This window comes from Hippoglossus hippoglossus, chromosome 21 (assembly GCF_009819705.1).
Source record: "Hippoglossus hippoglossus isolate fHipHip1 chromosome 21, fHipHip1.pri, whole genome shotgun sequence".
NCBI classification, from domain to species: domain Eukaryota; kingdom Metazoa; phylum Chordata; class Actinopteri; order Pleuronectiformes; family Pleuronectidae; genus Hippoglossus; species Hippoglossus hippoglossus.
The window spans coordinates 10,445,582-10,464,696 of NC_047171.1; the positions used below are offsets into that span (position 1 = coordinate 10,445,582).

At 40.5% G+C, this 19,115-nt stretch overlaps 2 protein-coding genes across 2 annotated transcripts; both read right to left on the reverse strand.

Annotated features, from left to right (window-relative positions):
* Positions 1-1,298: 1,298 nt before the first annotated feature.
* On the reverse strand, positions 1,299-7,301 carry pofut2 (protein O-fucosyltransferase 2). The gene is made up of 9 exons (XM_034573788.1): positions 7,100-7,301; positions 5,984-6,237; positions 5,592-5,736; positions 5,145-5,255; positions 4,245-4,311; positions 3,934-4,059; positions 3,291-3,471; positions 2,991-3,114; positions 1,299-2,374 (listed from the first exon to the last, which is right to left on the reverse strand). Exons 1-9 carry the CDS (start codon positions 7,276-7,278, stop codon positions 2,221-2,223), a joined length of 1,341 nt encoding a protein of 446 aa, XP_034429679.1. The 5' UTR covers positions 7,279-7,301; the 3' UTR covers positions 1,299-2,220.
* A 1,861-nt stretch (positions 7,302-9,162) lies between these two features.
* LOC117754692 (tubulin alpha chain-like) lies at positions 9,163-15,132 on the reverse strand. Its single transcript, XM_034573786.1, has 4 exons — positions 14,992-15,132; positions 11,860-12,082; positions 11,193-11,341; positions 9,163-10,407 (listed from the first exon to the last, which is right to left on the reverse strand). The coding sequence occupies exons 1-4, from the start codon at positions 14,992-14,994 to the stop codon at positions 9,433-9,435; spliced, it is 1,350 nt and encodes a 449-aa protein (XP_034429677.1). The 5' UTR covers positions 14,995-15,132; the 3' UTR covers positions 9,163-9,432.
* Positions 15,133-19,115: the final 3,983 nt, after the last annotated feature.

Genomic DNA, 19,115 nt, shown 5'->3' on the forward strand with positions numbered 1-19,115 from the left:
AGGTGCAGGCCTCCACGGGGGAAAGTCACGCTGATATCATGTGGTGCTTCCAGAGGGAGAAGTCAAAACAATGCCTTGAACTCTCTAGAAGCACATCTTGTGACTGCAGTGTGTCTGGAGAATACAGACATATGAAATAAAAAATTGTACTGACGGGAAAACGAAAACAAAACAAACAACAAATGGATAATTGGAAGGTCTAGATTTCAGACTGGAAACAAATCAGCTGTGGTTAAAGCTTGATGTGGCGTCAGATTTCCCCTCGCTCTTACACAAACACAGATTGTGAGCGTGTGTATGAACACAGACGACGCTTACTGACATGACACTAAAGCCTGTAAAGTCCTTTTTAGACAGAAACATTCACCCAGGCAGGCAAAGTTTTACATGTAGATACTTTCTGTTTCCAGACACACAGGAAAACCACCGTGCAAAGAGGTGGTTCAAAGGCAAAGGTGAAACCTGACACGATTGTAGTGTTTAACAGAACACAGAAATCTGTCATCAAAGCAGTCAAACTGGTTTTCCATCTTGATGATAATATGTGAGAAAAACGTGAGTGGAACACAGGCACATTTCCTTCACTCGAGTCATTGCGTAAGGTAAAAGCGTTTCATCCTGAGGAAAGAACAGGTGTCGAACACGGCTCTGAAATCCATCCCGTGTACTTATATTTAGAAATGTAAATGTAATAATGCTGGACCAAGATAGTATCATACAACCCATCATATAATTTTGACACAACTTTCAAAATTTCATAATTTCAAGCACACCAATAAAAATACACACAGCACAAACCAACCCTCACTCGACTGTTTTACGCAACGTTCGAACTCTGCCCGAGTCATATGACAAAACAGATCAGAATGGAAATGGAAAAAAAAAAGGGTGTGTTTTAAGATCACAGCTTGATGGCTGGCTATTGTTCACAGGAAACTCCTTATTGTCATTTCAAAGTCTTTCACTGGCCATCATTATCAACAACACTATAATAATAAGCTAAATATACATAGTGCAGTCTGTGGTTTTAAAGGTGGAGACAATTGAGCATCACAACAATTCAAAATACACATTAAAAGTTTTTCTATCACATTTGAAACGTTTTCAACATCAGTAATGCCGTACTGAAAATCCCAAGTAACAAATGTTAATACTGGTGAGGCATAACAACAAGTAACAAAGGGGGGAAAGTTGTCCCACACTAAAAGTCTTTGCACACAGAGTCCATACTTCCAATGCCAATATCATCCAATAAAAAGTGTCACACACAGAAACCTAGCTCACTAAATCTGAAGTGTTTTATTATTTTATTTGTTCCAAAAATTCACCGTAGTAGATCAAATGGAGTCGAGCAGTGGGGATGATTTTGTGATTCCTCTCACTTCTTGAAAAGAAAAGAAAAACATTGGGTCCATTCAATCCTGAGAGCTGTCAGGGCCGGGGAGAATTCCACCTTCTGATAATTTCGCAAGAGATGCGAAATTATCCCGATTGCCTCCAAGTCTACTTCAGGATGTCAGTGGTCCGGTTTGATACCCGCACTGAGACCAAATATTGAAAAGAGGAAAATACATTTCTCTGATCCGACTGAACCCGTACAGCTTTAACAGCTCTCTGAAATGCCTTTGACAGCTACAACCTTTTCTGAAAACTTTGAAACAACGTGCAGTCGAGTATATTTCTTAACGTGCAACAGTTTTGAATGAAAAAACGGACTTGGTGTGCAAAGACTTGAGGTTGAAATACAGTGACACTTGATGGTAAATGAACCTCTTTTCAACAGAACCTGAGCGAAGAATCATTAGGTGAAGTCTTGTCTTCTATTGTAAAGGTACCGAGTGGATTTTTTAACCACTACTTGTGCTGTATGTTGTTTGGAGTTTGTGCAAAGGCAGGAGATTGCTGTGTGCATGGCTTCCCCTTCGTGCTGGTGTTTGTAATAAATACTAGAAATTAAGTCAAACACCAGAGTGTGATGAAGGAAACTACATACAACACAAAAAAGCAGATTTAATGGTGGATTTGGCAGCCTGGTCTCTGCTTTTTGAGCTTCAGTCACGGTGGTCACAACAGACCTGATTGCACAACTCTTAAACCATTTTTAAAACAAATCACCACAATACAGTAAAAAAGATCCTTCTACTATAATCCATAGAAATACATGTAACTTTTAACACTGCTTTTTGGCACTTGTGTGTGTCAGGAAAGTCAGAGGTGACATTAAAAGACAATTTTCCAGTGTGTGGGTTGTTCGCATTCTTTCTCACTGTCCCCACAGAAACGATTGTATGTGGTTTTGGGGTCAAAACCCAGGATCTCCCTCTCTTCGTGGATCCGGAAAGAGAAGGTGGACACAGATGTTCCGATGAAGACTCTGAAAACAGACATACATCGATGAATAGGTATTCAAAAACACACACCACAAGAGGTGCACCATGGAATGCTACATGGACATTTGACACAGTGAGAGGAGTTTGAACAGCCACCCAAACTAGTTTTTCTAGTTGAAATATTTTCCATTCGCATTAGTGACAAGGCTGCTCAACTATTCGATCAGCGTGTCCTTGTTGGACTAAATGAAATTTAGTCATCTGATCTTCCTGATAGGGCAAATGGAAAAAAATCCTGATTACACAATGACTTCATTTTTTGTTTCACATGGAAAGTTTTGGAACCTGTCCACACGTAACATTCCAAACTGATAAAGCAACAAGAGTCTTTCTTGATGCCATCAGCTCTGTGCGGGTGATGGGAGTGTCTTTGGTTTTGTAGATATTTGCTCATAAACTAAAGAACTGGACCAATTCATTTGAACTGCTGTTTACAAAAAAGCCCGAACCCTCACAATTTTAATGATGACGGTGCTGGATGTGAAACGAGTCAGACATTTTTGTTTTTATAGAAACTCATATCCACACAGGACAGATCAGAATTATTAAAACAGAAAAGGCATCAGTTTAATGAATGAAAACACATTGTAAATTGGGTACCTTGCATGAGCACATATCCACTGGTCGATGATGGCCACTCCTCCATCTTTGAAGAGCTCCAGGTCCTCTGTGGACGCCTCAAACCGCACCATGTCTGGCAACAACTTTTTCAACTCCTTCAATTCTACAAGATTACATAACACAGGCTTAGAAGATCATTTATAGAGTTCATTGATATGCTACTGCTACTTACTAAAATCATAATTATTCCCTATTCTTTCCGTTACATTTGAAATGGTTTTGAACCTGAATTTTAATTTTATTTTTATCAAAAAGACATTTGTGCTTTAGTGTCATTACCTTCTTCATCTGCGTCTGTTGCAACAAACACCGTGTCAAGTTTGTGCTTCTTCATCAAGCTGCGCATTTTTTGGACGGCCCCCTTAAGGCTGGGTACATCCTCCCTATGACCCCAGATAAAGTCCTTCCTGCGCAGGTGCACCCCCAGATATGGACCCCCTTTCGCTGAACCCAGCTTGGCCTGAAGATAATTGAAAAATGTCAAAATAGTGTTGAATCAATGCTTAAAACTTAAAACTTGAGACTAAACGCTGTAATTAATACATTGGAAAACACTTATAGTGATCACAGATATAGTAATCAACTGTTTGTATGGACAGAATCGTTCCTATACAAATGCTGTTTAAATAATTTGGTTATACTAAATCAGGCAATCTTGGGTTTTTTACAGTTTTTTTCCATCTGCTCTCTCTGTGTGTTTGTGTGTGTGTGTGTGTGTGTGTGTGTGTGTGTGTGTGTGTGTGTGTGTGTGTGTGTGTGTGTGTGTGTGTGCGAGAAAGAGAGCAAGTGGAAAGGCTGATGAATGAGCTATGAAGAAAGATTTTACTCATTTAAGAAAAGTATCAATCATTATGATGCAATAGACAGACAGAGAGAGAGAGAAAGAGACATTCTCACGTCTTCGTCAGACCCATTCACTCACTTTCATGCGAGTCCAGTCCTCGCTATAAACGCTGTGATCTCTCTCATCCGTAGAGTTCAGGTGCTTTGCTCTGAAGTCGTCTCCTATGAGTCGGAGGTGCTTGGCAAACACCATGCTGCGGCGGGTCTAAGTTAAAGACACACAGAGATTCCTACATCAGCTTACAGACAAGATGGTGGGCCTTAAACCCTCAGGTTGAAAGTGTCAAAGTCGAGTTCCGCGTTGTATGACATTTTCTGTGAGAGCACAGCAATGTTACGAAAATATATCTGTATAAAAATATATCTGTATGAGCCTAATACTTGACTTACATCCCAGTAATCTTTCCCAGCATAGTGATCATGAAGGAGCGTCTCAGCTCGGTCGAGCATTACCGATCTGCAAAACAGCACCAACACACGCATGTTTCTTCCTGTAGATATCACAACGTTTTAAAAAAGAACATGCACAGTAATACCACACCTACATAACAATAAAAGCACATTGTCTTTTCAGTTTCTTTTTGCTCATTGGTCAGGTTGCTTTAACTAGAGGCTGATTATTTTAGACAAATATTAACAATTTTGTGTCTTGTGATAGTGACTTCATGTCACTTACATGAAATTACTAAATAATTAGTGTTAAAATTCCCATTCATAAACACTGAAACACACCAATGTTCATTTTGTTTTAGTTGATGAGCAACAGTGCTTGTATAATCACAAGCTTACTTTACCAGTTGAGTACAAGCACATAATCATGGGTGTGTTCACATGTCACAAATATGACTTAACCAATTAAAAAGGAAGGAAGTGGCAGCATTCAATTGCATCATTAATGCTGATGAGTGATTCCGCTAAAACCTGATTAAACAGTAACCACCTGTGAGGGCGACTATGAGAAGAAACGCAAACATGCCCACAATGAAGCAGAGACCATTTCAATACCTCTATACCTGGCATTCTGTTGGTCGGGGAACTTTGAGGGGGTCATTTACAAGAGCAGAAATCTGACAGCAGAAGTTACACAAGCAAAAAGAAGCAGCTACAGTTTATCTGAGTGCAGACAAACAGTTTTAAATAGGAGCAGAGTAAATCTCCATATGAGCGGGGACCAGTTGAAAGAGAAGGGTTTCAGTGATGGATGGTAGAATGTGTCTGTGGCAGACTATCAAGACACTGTATGCGCACAGTCAGTGCATTTTATATCACGGTGTTGCTCTGTGGACTCACGTCACCGTGATGTTTTTCTGAAGAACTGGAGCCATAATGGAGGCATGACCTTGGGCTGACATACACGTCACTTCTCGAGCTCGCGTTTCCTCGTAGCCCCAAAACCAGCCCCTGAGAAACAAACACAGACAAGATAAATGAGACAGCTGGTGATAAATAGAGAGCAGAGAGATGTGCAGGCAGGAAGGTAGAGGTAGATATCATTAATACAGAATTTCTGCGAATATGATCCATCACTGCCTGAAGAAGGCCAATTGAATTAAACAGTTTTTTGTGAGCGTTTCCACAGGAAATTGTGACAGAAAAAAAGAGATCAGCTCCAGGATGAAAAGTCAGGCTCTGGGTTTAAACTACAGTAAAACCTGTTTCACTGTGACCTCAAAACCCGTGATTTAACTTTATATACCTCAATTGTATTTTCGATTTAATTGTATTGCATTGATTTACCTGTAGTAGCCCTGTTTGTCTTTGGAGTACATCAACTTATCAACGCACGGCCGCTCATCAACTTTTTCCTCCCATTTCCCATCAGTCCATCCCTCAGCGTAGTTTTGCAGCACTAGAACCTGGTCTATGAATGGGCCTCCGTTCTCTAGGGTGGGAAAGAGATGAATAACAAAACACACTGACTGAGAGTTTGAATATAACAAAGCTAATAGACAGTGGTGTCTGTGCATTGTGAAATGGAACCACTGTTATCGTGGAATAAAAAGAACAACACGTGTTCAGCTTATTAAAAAAAAACATCCACAGATAATGAGGTTTAAAAATGTTCCCATGTCAGACAAATCTGTCAGCAAATGTAACCCTGGCCTGGGTCACACAAATAAAAAGCTCACCAGCAATGAATTCCTCATACTCAATAACAGGCACGTTGGCCTGCAGGCTGGTGAGGCTGAAGAACTCTGACCAGAGGATGCGGATCTGGTGGATGTTAGGGCTCTGCCAGTGGTAGAGGCGACCCCACGGAGGGAGCACCAATACCCAGTCATCCCCCTCCTTCCTCAACGTCTTCACCAGGGAGGCCATGCGGATGTACACATCTCTGCGCAGGTTGAAACCCTCGGGGGGGTTCACGTCATACAACAAGTACCTGAGGGGACGCAGCCAAATATGTACTGTATTACTGTAACTATCAAAACTACCAACTAATGCACTCATCACAATTACCTCTAAATCTTATGATTATCTTATAATTTTAGACATAAACAGATCAAATATACGGTGGCCCTGAAGGCCAACAACAACGAATCAAACAACACAAACACAAATCATACAACACATCTGCAAATAAGAAAACACATGATGTCAAATTACAAAACACAATTATTTGCCGCTGTGTTTTTTGATTTATAGTTGTGTTTTATTATTTGTCATTATGGTTTTTTTGAATTGTTGTTGTGTTTTGTGATTTCTTGTTGTGTTTCCCCATTTGTCGTTGTTATTTGCACTTCAGGGCCACCATACACACACGATTTCTTCTTCATGACTACCCCACTCATTTCCAACGAACATCCTTAGAAAACAAGCAACTGGGCTGACAGAATTTGTTGTGTAAATTGTTGCAGCTGTCAGATAGTAATACCATCAAGGCTACTTCCACACAGTAATATGGGAGGCATCAAGTAATAAGAGACTATAATTCTATCATCATACCGATCATGTAAGCCGAACTTCATTTTAACTCGGTAGTGTTTTAAAAGTCATGTTTGGGTAAAGATCTACTGGACGAAATTGGGTTTTATACGCATAAATTCATTAAATCGCTCATTATGGGGATGGAGTCCGGTACAAGCGGGCGAGTTTGGCAAAGAGACTCTTAAAATGACAGATGTGTAACCGGACGCTAAAGTTACGATACAAACCAAGATTACATTTGACTAAAACCTAACAACTGTCACTAATTTGACGTTAGCACGGCTAGCTAACAAGAACAAGTAGGTGTGCAGACTCACCGTAGATCCCTAGCGGCAGCGACGGCTACGGGAGCCGAGTGGCCCGCACTGAACACATTGTCAGTATTTACCGTCTCAAAAGCAGCAAAAGCTACGAAAACAAACAAACACACTGCGCTAAAAGAACAGGTTGAAACGACGCATATCACTGGTGCATGTAACACTGCTCTGTGCGCCATGTTTCCTCAGAGCCACGCACTTCCGGGAGGGTGAAAAGCGTCTGTACGGTTGCCTAGCAACCCAAAATGAAGAGGTTTCTCACGTTTATTAAATATTATTTTTCAACAATTGCATCAATATGATTGTTAACATGGAATGAAATGTGTCTTGGTAGGTGAAGTAAAATATAACAAAAAATAATAACGTGACTCTTTTCAGTAGAGTTTATTTCTTTGTTTTTTTTATCCTATATTTTAATTTATATTTATTTAATAAATAAAGTCAGCTGACTCCATGACATTTGTACAACTTTAACCCAAACATGTCAAGGCAATAAAAGGTAACAAAAACCAAACCAACGATCAAAACATTAAATGAAACCGATCGCTATTCAAATATTAAATATTTTAACTTGTCACTAATATTTTGCCCATCAGTGAAAATGCACATGTCTGTGCTCAGTCACTTCATATGATGCTGTTGAACTATAGAGTGATATGACCTCTGTAGTGTCCTGTTCATACTAGCTGACCCAGAAAAATTATGTTTTTTGTGGGAAGTCAAAAAACAAGTCCAAAGTGAAATTTGACTTAAAAAAAAAACATCTATTGAGGATAAAGATTTTCAAGAATAAGTGAATAACTTATGATTTACTTACATTGAATGAGCAGTTATTTACCCAGCTCTGATCACAAAGACACCAAAGAGATTAAATATTGTAACTCCAGTAATAGATGAAACCCAGTAACCGAGTTTAAAGAGTAGCAGAAACACAAAATGAATAAGTGATGAACTTTTATCCTATTTTACTTAAATAATATGTTCCTCAGCTGTAATTTCTCTGATGCTGACAGTAAGTGCAGAATATAACATTTAACATATAACACACAATGTATTATATGCTGATTCTAGTGACTGCAGTGAGATGTGTGGAGGACATCAGTCTTGTTATTTTGTGCTTGTGTCCAGACAACATTTACAAAATAAAAGCACAGCCTCAGTAGTTGTTTAACAAAATGCTCATGAAGTGGTAAATGTGGGAAAGTGGACGTCACAGCCCACAGATGGCACCACCTACCTGAGGAACAGCATCATCTTGTGTCCTTTTAGTGTTAGTACTACCTTCTGTAGGAGTGTCCCTTCATCTCAGCCTCTGCTGCTCCTGTTGTTACTATACACATTGAGATGGTAACATTATCACGTTCATGTTGAGTCTGAAACATTTTCTCCTAACTCAATTCCACCTTCCACCTGATGTAAATTATCAGTATAGTGTCTCTATTTCAAATGCAGTGTTGCTTTTTTACAAGGTTGATTTCTCTGTTTTTGATGAGAAAAATGAATGCGTGTTAATTTCAGAGAAAGTCATAGATACTTAGAAATACAGCATTAAAAGGCTAAAAGATATGGAGAATTGTTTTTAATTCTTCAGTCGGAAATGAACTTTTGTCACAGTTTACATGAGGTTAAAAGAAGAAGGAAAGTAAGTTTCCACAGGTCCTTGATTTTCACCACCACCATAAAATTTGTACTACTACTTTCTCCCACCATAGTATTCTGTCGGAAGTCAAAGGTGTAGATTAAGTACATCTCTATTTAGTATGAGTATATATATATATATAAATAAAAACATTTAGTTTTATTGCCTATTATTCTCATTTGTACTACTTGCTCGTCTCCTTCCTTTTGACTATCTGCTGCTGTAACAAGTGAATTTTTCCAGCATGGGATCTATGTTTATCTTATGTTAAGTCTCTACTGACATAAGTTTGAATATTTAGAATGATCAAAAAGTTTGTGCGTTCTTTAAATACAAAGTCAAGAAAGAAAATCATCTGTTGGTGTTTCGGCATTTTTTCCATGTTGGAAAACTTAAGTTCAAAACAAAATCATTTGAGTCTGAATCAGTTTTCAAATTAATTTAATGTTCGATAAAAAAACAAACAGAAGGCAATCTATGTGGGAGTAAAATTAACTGAGCAACAGCACAGATTCCAAACATAACATATAATTTCATGGCACAAGAAGATATCACTTCAGACATTTAGGCTGATATCAGATTTTACAGTGAAAAAATGTAAATAACCAAATACTTCTAAATTTGGACCAACATAACATTCATTTCAACAACTCAATTTGTCCATGTAAGTATTTGGCAAAGCAGCTGAGCCCATTTAATATTCCTCTCCTTCCTCATCATCGTCAAACGAGTCGATGCCCACCTCTTCATAATCCTTCTCCAGGGCAGCCATGTCTTCTCTGGCCTCTGAGAACTCCCCCTCTTCCATTCCCTCCCCAACATACCAGTGGACAAAGGCCCTCTTGGCGTACATGAGGTCAAACTTGTGGTCGAGACGGGCCCAGGCCTCAGCGATGGCGGTGGTGTTGCTCAGCATGCACACGGCCCTCTGCACCTTGGCCAGGTCTCCACCAGGAACCGCAGTCGGAGGCTGATAGTTGATGCCAACCTTGAAGCCTGTGGGGCACCAGTCCACAAACTGGATGGTGCGTTTGGTCTTGATGGCTGCGATGGCAGAGTTGACGTCTTTGGGCACCACATCACCACGATACAGCAGACAGCAGGCCATGTATTTACCATGGCGGGGATCACACTTCACCATCTGATTGGCTGGCTCAAAGCAGGCGTTGGTGATCTCACTAACTGACAGCTGCTCATGGTGAGCTTTCTCAGCGGAGATGACGGGGGCGTAGGTGGCCAGGGGGAAGTGGATACGAGGGTATGGCACCAAGTTGGTCTGGAACTCTGTCAGGTCAACGTTCAGGGCTCCGTCAAAGCGAAGTGAGGCTGTGATTGAAGACACAATCTGGCTGATGAGCCGGTTGAGGTTGGTGTAGGACGGGCGCTCAATATCGAGGTTCCTGCGGCAGATGTCGTAGATGGCCTCGTTGTCCACCATGAAGGCACAGTCGGAGTGCTCCAGGGTGGTGTGAGTGGTCAAGATGGAGTTGTAAGGCTCCACCACTGCAGTGGAAATCTGGGGGGCTGGGTAGACGGCAAACTCAAGCTTAGACTTTTTGCCAAAGTCAACAGAGAGTCTCTCCATCAGAAGGGAGGTGAAACCTGAGCCAGTGCCTCCTCCAAATGAGTGGAAGACCAGGAAGCCTTGGAGACCGGTGCACTGATCAGCCTACAGACACAAAGGTGATTTCAAACACGTGAATAACAAGACACTGAAACGGCTTCATACAAGTTATAAACAAGCGTAAGCTCTTTCAATGATGTTTGTGATTATGGCGTTTTGAAGGACATTTCGGTCCTCAGGGCTTCTATGAGAAGGCCTGAAAGATCACCTGCCTTAACGCGCTTGGACCTGATGCAACATGCGTGTGTATATACCTTTAAGACTGGGTGCAACGTTTGCATGTTTCTACCTTTAGAGCAGGTTAAGACCTGTGCAAGCTTTCTTTAATGGTTTTCAAGATATGTCACTGAAATACTTGGAAGACAATGTTTCTGCTGACCTGGAGGGGTGAAGGGGGGGGGTCTTATGTTTTTTTTAAATGTTCATGAGCTTTATGAGAAATGCAATGATTTACAATGAAAGCTATGAAATGTTTTTCATCTCTATTGGCTTCAGAGGCTGAGAAATCAAAGGTTTTGGAAAATTTGGAAAACTCTGCCAGCTCTTCAGAAAACAAAACAGGTTTTACAGGGTTGTTTTCGGACAAGATTTATTTAGAGGGTGTTTATATTTTGTGCCTTAACCAAAATAAAATGCATATGGAACCAGAGTGTGCACTCATTTCAAGTCTATACCCAGCGATCAGCCCCTAACTGCAACCCTTGAGCCATGAAGCCATGAAATGAGGGGTTAAATGTATGAATCCTTGTTAAAGTGAAAAAGAAAACAGTGTTGAATGTGAATGTGAATTTAAAAGAAAAAACATGGCAGCTACCCACAAAGTGCCTTACCAGTTTACGGATCCTGTCAATGACAGAGTCAATGATCTCCTTGCCGATGGTGTAGTGGCCACGAGCGTAGTTATTGGCTGCGTCTTCCTTTCCCGAGATCAGCTGCTCGGGGTGGAAGAGCTGGCGGTACGATCCTGTGCGCACCTCATCTGGAAAAATTCAAGGCAAAAGCCAGAGTTGAAAAAACATATTCAAGTACTATTAGTGCAGAAAGCATTCCACCAAGCTAGTAAGGCATGAAAAGGGAACATGTGGAAAATGTATTGTTAATTTACTTCAGTCGAAATAGTTTGTGTTATGCTGATAAGTACTGTTAACTGCATCGTCTTTAAAACACATTAGCACTTAGATTGTGGCATCTGCTTTCCTGATTCACAATTAAAAAAAATACAAAACATTCAGCCTTAAGTATATACTGGCTTCAAACACTTAATTTAAAAAATAAGTGAGATGAGTTTTAGGGTCCTATATGTTGTGAAGGCTACTGACAATTTCCGATAGATAATTAGATAAATTAATTAGGATGATTTTAACTCAAAATCGACATATTGCAATGGTGATACAACACAGTAACCCCATTGAGCCACAAAAGATGATACCATCATCCTAAGAAATCTTTCCTGATACCTAAAGACAAAACAATGTTTTACTCCAAATCATTACCGACCGATGACGGTGGGCTCCAGGTCAACGAAGATCGCTCTGGGGACGAACTTCCCAGACCCTGTCTCGCTGAAGAAGGTGGTGAAGGAGTCGTCGTGACCTCCCACCGCCTTGTTGGTCGGCATGCGGCCGTCCGGCTGGATGCCGTGCTCCAGACAGTAGAGCTCCCAGCAGGTGTTCCCCATCTGGACGCCACACTGGCCCACGTGCACAGAGATGCATTCACGCTGGAGGAGAAGAAGAAGAGAGGGTTAAAAAGACTGAACACTGGGAACTAATGTTTGCTGTTCTTTCCTAGCGCTTTAAAGGGGGATTTGCTATGAATGGCAAAATGTTAACACACAAGTTTTATCAGATATAATCAGATTTAACACATAAAAAGCAACAGTTGTGGGAAGGAGTGAGCTACAAACACAGCCACTAGGTGGAAGCAAATGCGTTTGGGGGGAATCATCACATGTGCTGCAGCTGTCACTGGAATTAGTGTGACAGAGTCTCACGAACCAAAATGGAGGTTGAGGTCAGAGAATAACTGAACGTTTAAGATTTATCATATAAAGTTGACCTGAATAAAAACATATACTGGGCTTTCCTCAAACTAGTGCTTCAGGTCAAGTATCCAACTCTTCATCGCAAAACATATTCAAAGAGACGGTTATCCTGCCTAAGCCAGACTGGGTTAGCAGAGCTCATTGCAGCAGCTATTTTAGGTTGCTCGTGCTAACCGGACACCTCTCCGGCTGACTGTTGAGGCAGGCCACTAAAATAGCGGGTCACTGGCAGATTTACAATTCTTTTCTTTTAAAAATGTTAAGTAACGTTGGAGATAATTCGATAGGCTGAAGATATGTTTCTGTCAAAACAATTTTATGTTATATGACATTTTTTTTTGTATCACTATGAGTAAGTTAGAATAAAGGCAGGGCTGATCTCAAAGACAAAGAAGTTTTTCTCTCCCCTAAAACCTGTCTAGGGTGCGTCTGCGTATGACGACATCGAGGAGGTGTACGAGGATCAACCCCACAGACTTGAGATTCCTGTTTTGTCAGTGATTAAAACTGATAAAAATAAATGCTCTGCATCTGGTCAGAGATGGAGCGAGAGACAGGAAAGGTTAATGATGGTGGAGAAAAGGAGAGCAATTCATTTGTTAAAAGCTTTTTTCAGGTCAGCAAACACAGGGACAGAGATCCCTTAATAGCTCATCATCACTGTCAGCCTCTGTAACAGGAACACAGAGAGAATGTGTCATAAAGACAAGGCGAGGATAGAAAATAGTTTAAAAGACTCTTGTCCAAGTCAAAACTGAAACATATTTCGTGGTTTATTATACAGCCACATCAGAAAATAGTCAGACCCCTTCACATTTTGCTCACTTTGTGTCATAGTTACATTATATCTATTATTCTGAAAAAGATAGACTATTCATGGGATTTGAAAAGTCGCTGTGTTTTAAATCATTTCTGACGAACGGCTTTTTACGTAGTTGAATTTCGTAAATTGTTCTTAAAGTTTGTCATTTCCGAAAAGAGCTTTGAGGACCATTTAGGAGTTTGAGAGTCTTCTTCGAGGGTCACTACGGTTTATCCCATTTTTGGCAGACCTTCTCAAGGGAAGGATTTGTGCACAGTCATCTCCGGGCTCCATCGATGCGTAAAATTTGGCTAGAGCCACATACGCACACAATATGCAGTAACTAAACATTTCCTAGCACACTGGAGGTAAGCCCCTGTTTTTCATAACAGGTTTGTTTTGCATCCTACTGAAGATAAATTTGCACTCCTGCACACGCACTGGCATCATGATTATACCCTTGCACGCAAAGTGGGTGCGCCGTGTGAACGATACAGAAACGAGACTTTATGCATCAGGACTATTTGATGAAGGCAGGAATACGGTCGTAGTTTACTCTGTACACAAAGACTCCAGTTAGGCAGTACCAGTAACAGCTAACGAGCTGTGTTTACACTACACTGCGCAAACAGAACAGTATGGTGGTGTGAGGACATTTTGAATTTGTGAGGACATTTTGACTGGTCCTCACAAATTCAAAAAGGTTGTTTGAGGGTAAAGACTTTTAGGGTTAAGGTTGGAATTAGGTTTAGGGTTTAGGGTCAGGATTAGGCATTTAGTTGTGATTGTTAAGGTTAGGGTAAGGGGCGAGGGAATGCATTATGCCAATGAGTGTCCTCACAACTTTAGAGAGACAAGTGTGTGTGTGTGTGTGTGTGTGGGCATGTCTATCTAAGGGCCAATCTTGGTACTATACCATCATTGTGAGGACATTTTGACTGTTCCTCACAAATTAAATTGCCTGTTTCGAGGGTTAAGACTTGGTTTTAGGGTTAGGCATTTAGTTGAGACGGTTAAGGTTAGGGTAAGGGGCTATAGTGACTGCATTATGCCAATGAGTGTCCTCACAACTTTAGAGAGACAAGTGTGAGTGTGTAACATTAGAGTTAGCATGGTATAAGTCAAAGGTTACTTGAGATCAACTTCACTTGTCCCATTTTGCTATAAATAACAATCCCATTTGCTGAAAGCACGGAGCCTTCGTGTACCTTCATTTCACTTCTCGTTTTTTTTCCCTTCAAACTGATTTGAAGCATCGTATCTGTTTGATTTTGGAGGGAAACATATTTCCTGCTTTGTCAATTCACTCTTGTCATTGTACGAGACACACCTAAATTCCACACACACACCTCACCCCAGTCTGGCCTTTAAAGATGAGGCTTCACATAGACTCCTCTAAACTGCCGTTTGTCACAATCAAGCACTGCTCTGATGCATAATCTGCAAACTGTCATTGAGTTGACAGCACATCATCGAGTTTTCTCTCTCTGTGCTGATGTGTTGTAAATGTAGACGAGCCACCAGCACCTGCTAACCCAGACTAACAGCGAGCTCAGCTCTTACTGAGAGACACTGACAGGCAGGGGGGTCTATTTCTGTCACAGGGGTCTGGGTCTGGGTCTGCTGCTGCTGCTGCGTCACCCCCTCGGTGTGGCGCATTATCCCCCGCGCATGCAAATCCGCTCTCTGTCGCACACCCTAAACAACATGGCCCCAAGGGACCTTTCTACGCGCAAGAATCCAACTTTGCAGCGGAAACTTATTTTTTGCAAGTCATACTCACCATTGTTGCTGTTGTCGGTCTAAAGTCCTGCTGCGGGTCTGGAGTTGTGTCTGCGTCCTCTCGCTTCGGCCGTCTATGAGGTCGGAGAGACTGAGTAATGCCTGCTGCTGCTGTGAGGAGCAGTTTAAACTATATGACTCTGCAGACCACGCCCACCTGCATCCACCTGACGGGGGCGCGCACGGTGAGCGCGCAGGCCGTGGCACACATACAGGTTTTTTGTTTTTTTTCATTCTAAGCAGTGGAGTTGAATCCAAAGCGCATGAGGACACAGAGAGACAGGAGTGGGTAAAGGTTTTATTAAAGCAGGGCAGTAGTCATAATAGTCCCCCCCCCCCCCCCCCCCCCCCCAATGTTTAAATATGGTCAAATTGTCCGCCCCCAATAAACTGAATGGTAAACTGGCAGATGACTAATAATAATAAAACTGTTATGCTATGAAGACAAGCAAAAAAAGCACTATGAAACTTTGAACTATTACGGAATTACATATTATTATATAGCTCGTATACTGTTTCTGGCAGCTCTGCATGCGGTTTGTCCAATATCCCTTTTCCACCAACGCGAGCCAGGTTCCAGTTCCGGGCTGGTGCTAGGGCTGGTTCGCAGTTGCTTTTCCACAGGCCAGTGTCGTTCAAAGAGCCACGTCATGACGTCACTGTATATATCTGAATATGGCTCCGCTCTCCCAGCTAATGCTAGCACTAACTTTCTCATAAAAACAGCAGCGGATACATCTTATTGTAATAAGTGTTGCTTGTAGCTTTGCTTTTCTGTTTTTCAAGCATTCAGAGGCATCCAAACACAACAGTTTAAGTTACGTTAAGTCTAATGTATACATGCTAATTTAAAGATATTTATGTTATGGGTCAATTTACAGCAGAGGGACCCTATCCAGAAAATATAGGTTACTTAAAAAGAGGCTTAAGATTTAAGTGAAAGGGATCTATTGGCAGAAATTGAATATAAAATAATCCTTGTGATGTTTTCAATAGTGTGTTTCATCTACATTGTACAAATTGTTGTTTTCCTTACCCTAGAATGGGCCATTTATACTTATATACTCTATATTTACATCTGGGAGTGGGTCCTCTCCACGGAGGCTGCCATGTTTTTTACAGTAGTCAAAACAGGACAAACTAAACACCTTTTGAGTTGTTATGACCTTTGCAGGTTTATCTCCTGCATTTCCTTCAAGAACAAGTTGGTTTATGTACTAAAGTAAATGTCAGGACTCTACGGTAGGAAGATGCGCATCTTTCGGTCTGTCGATAACAATCTAAGCCCCGTTGGAACAAATGAGTGGATTCAGAAGGTGAAACGCTGGAGTGCTTTTACTTTGAAACGGGTGCGGAAAGTGTTAGCAGAATAAACAGAGAAGATGATCTTTCACCTGAGTTTTAATGTTTATCTGATGAATTTATGTCACAAACAAATGGTTGCAACACTTTCTGTATGCCTTTTCAAAATAAAAGCACTCCAGCGTTTCTGTTGATGGAATCCATTCCCTTGTTTAAAAGTTTTTTTTTATTGTGAAATATTTACAGGAGCGGAAGATGCACGGCTTCATACTGTGTAGTACTTGTATTTATTTGAGTACAAGGGACTTCTTTCATCATATTTGTGGCCATATTCAAATGAAAGCCTATATGTAAAACCATTGTGCTGCAGTAGCAGCTCCTCTGCAGAACATGTTGTGGAACTGAGAAGCTACATATTTTGCATTGTAAATATGAATTGATATTAATTTGAGTATTGTGCATTGAATAGAAACAGTTGCACAACTGCCCTTCTTTGTGTATATTTATTTCTTGTACATTCAGCCTTTAACAGAATTTGCAAAAACTAATAAATATGAGGTGTTTTGGAAGATATCAGGGTGGTAGCTCTCGGCTTACGTTTGGAATTAAAAAGGGATCTTGGGCTCGAAAAGGTTGGTGATCACTGCTTTAAAGGGATGAGTCACCCAAAAATGAAAATGCACTCATTATCTACTCACCACTATGCTGATGGAGGGGTAGGTGAAGTTTTTGATTCCAGAAAACACTTTTCAGTGTGTCATGTCATCCATATATGGCCCATTGATTATTATTATTATTGTTATTATTATACATATATTAACCTCACTCTCTCATTTAAAAAATAAATCTAAATCATTAGTTGCATTATACCCACACATTCTGTTATTTTTTGATATGCAGCAGTATACACATGATGATAATTTGGATTTTAAGTATTCCTGCACTATCAGTAGGTTAATGGTAGAGAAATACATACTCTTTTATTCATAATTTATTTATTAATGTAGTCCATATACACCCTTGCTATTTGTCAGTGCGTTATTCTACACATTTTACTGCCTTGTATTGATTTTAAAGTCAATCCCATCAATGTTACTATGCATGGGAAATCCAATCCAATCCAATCTCTTTCTAGAAACCTCTTCTCTTATTTATGCCCAGACCCAAAGGCCTGCTTCAGCTGAAATTACAAATTGCAAGTCAAGCGTGTGGTCGGGGCAACGCCTATGCAGTCCATTTCCTTGTGGGTGGGTGGTGGGAGGGACAGACATCCTGTAAACCAATCCAGACTCAGACTGCAGTATCAGTGAGTATGTTGCTGTCACTTTAACTTTTTGAAAGCTAGAGGTCGTAGTTGCTTTACCAGAGTTACCAAGTGAGACAGACACTGTGAGAGTCTTGTGAGAAGGAGTCACTGCAGTGGCTTCTGCAAAGTGCTTTAGTATTTATGTCCACCTTCAGCTCTCCTGCTTTCTGTGTGAAGTGAACACTTTTAAATTTCTAGTGGTATTAACCATACATGATAGCTTTTTTAATAAAATTGCAAATATTATATTGTTAATTGTATTGTTAATAATATAACTCTTGTGAGTTTCTTTACCTCAGTTTCTTTCTTTCTTTCTTTCTTTCTTTCTTTCTTTCTCATGAGCCATTTGTGAAAAGGTTTCATTGTGAGGGACTGGGGACCTTCAAATACTCAAACAATGAAAGTGGGTCAGACCTTTATATGAGTCAGGCAACACCTAAAAAGTGTTTACACACAAAAGACAACAACAGCAAGGTGTGTGTTTTCCCATTGATATTTCAGCATATAGACCTGCTCTATATATTGCAGTTTACAGTTTATAAAATGAACGCATGATTGCTTTTATCATAAACCATCACATCTTTTCTATTACATAACAAGACATATTGCAAGTACTGACGTAAAGCACCAATATGAAACGAAAATATAAAACTTAAAATTACAATGCTTTTTGAGCTTAGTGCTAAAAGAATATAAAACTGACATCAGTTACCATGTTTGTTACTGATAAGCGTCACAGCCTCAGGAGAGAAACAAGCCTCATAATGAATAGCTGTGCAGTTGACAATGTGGGATCACTCTTAGCCTCCTATCTTAGTGTTAATATAGACGTTCATTATAACTTCTTGTTGTATTTTGGGGTGAAAATATCTCTGCATGTTGTGATAGGTAAAGATGGTTATAGCAAGGAGGAAGTCGTGCATCATTTTTGTGTGAAGCCTTTTTACTGATCTTACTGAATAAACTATCCTGTGCGGTTGAAACTCTTATATCACAGCGGATGTCTGCTGGAAAGTGGTTTGACTTGTTTGAGTTTAGCGTTCTGCCTTCAAGCCATGTCATTGTATCAACAGGTTATTGCTGCAAACTGAATTTCACCGTACCTCAACTCAACTTTTTTCCAAATCAGTACCCAGTTCTTCGACTGGGACACAGTTAGGCAACTGCAAAACGATAGGTGTTTCTTATCCCATCATAAACTACAACATAAAGTCAGGCATTAGAACCTGCCAAGCGGAACTACATTAAGTTACCTTCCCTTCTTGTGGGAAAAATCCGATGTGCACATACACACCTGAACAAAACACTCACACACTCGCACAATGATCTGGGTGGTGACCTCCTTTTGCATTGTATCTATGTCACTCAAGCGGATGATCTTATCCTGGCCTCATCAGTAGGTTCTCTGATTACAGCTCAGATCAAATCACTTTTCACCTTAAGCTGCAGGTATATAAGCACTGAGTCACAACGCTGCCTTTAGTGAAACATCTTCCTCCCGATACCTGGACATTGGA

Coding starts and splice junctions, on each gene's coding strand:
- pofut2 (XM_034573788.1), bottom strand. CDS start 7,278: ATGGCGCACAGAGCAGTGTTACATGCACCAGTGATATGCGTCGTTTCA. Junction 6,238..7,099: donor GCTGCCGCTAGGGATCTACG/GTGAGTCTGCAC, acceptor GCGTCCCCTCAG/GTACTTGTTGTATGACGTGA. Junction 4,312..5,144: donor CAGAAAAACATCACGGTGAC/GTGAGTCCACAG, acceptor GCTGTTTTGCAG/ATCGGTAATGCTCGACCGAG.
- LOC117754692 (XM_034573786.1), bottom strand. Junction 11,342..11,859: donor CCTGGAGCCCACCGTCATCG/GTCGGTAATGAT, acceptor GAATTTTTCCAG/ATGAGGTGCGCACAGGATCG. Junction 10,408..11,192: donor TTGACAGGATCCGTAAACTG/GTAAGGCACTTT, acceptor TTGTGTCTGTAG/GCTGATCAGTGCACCGGTCT.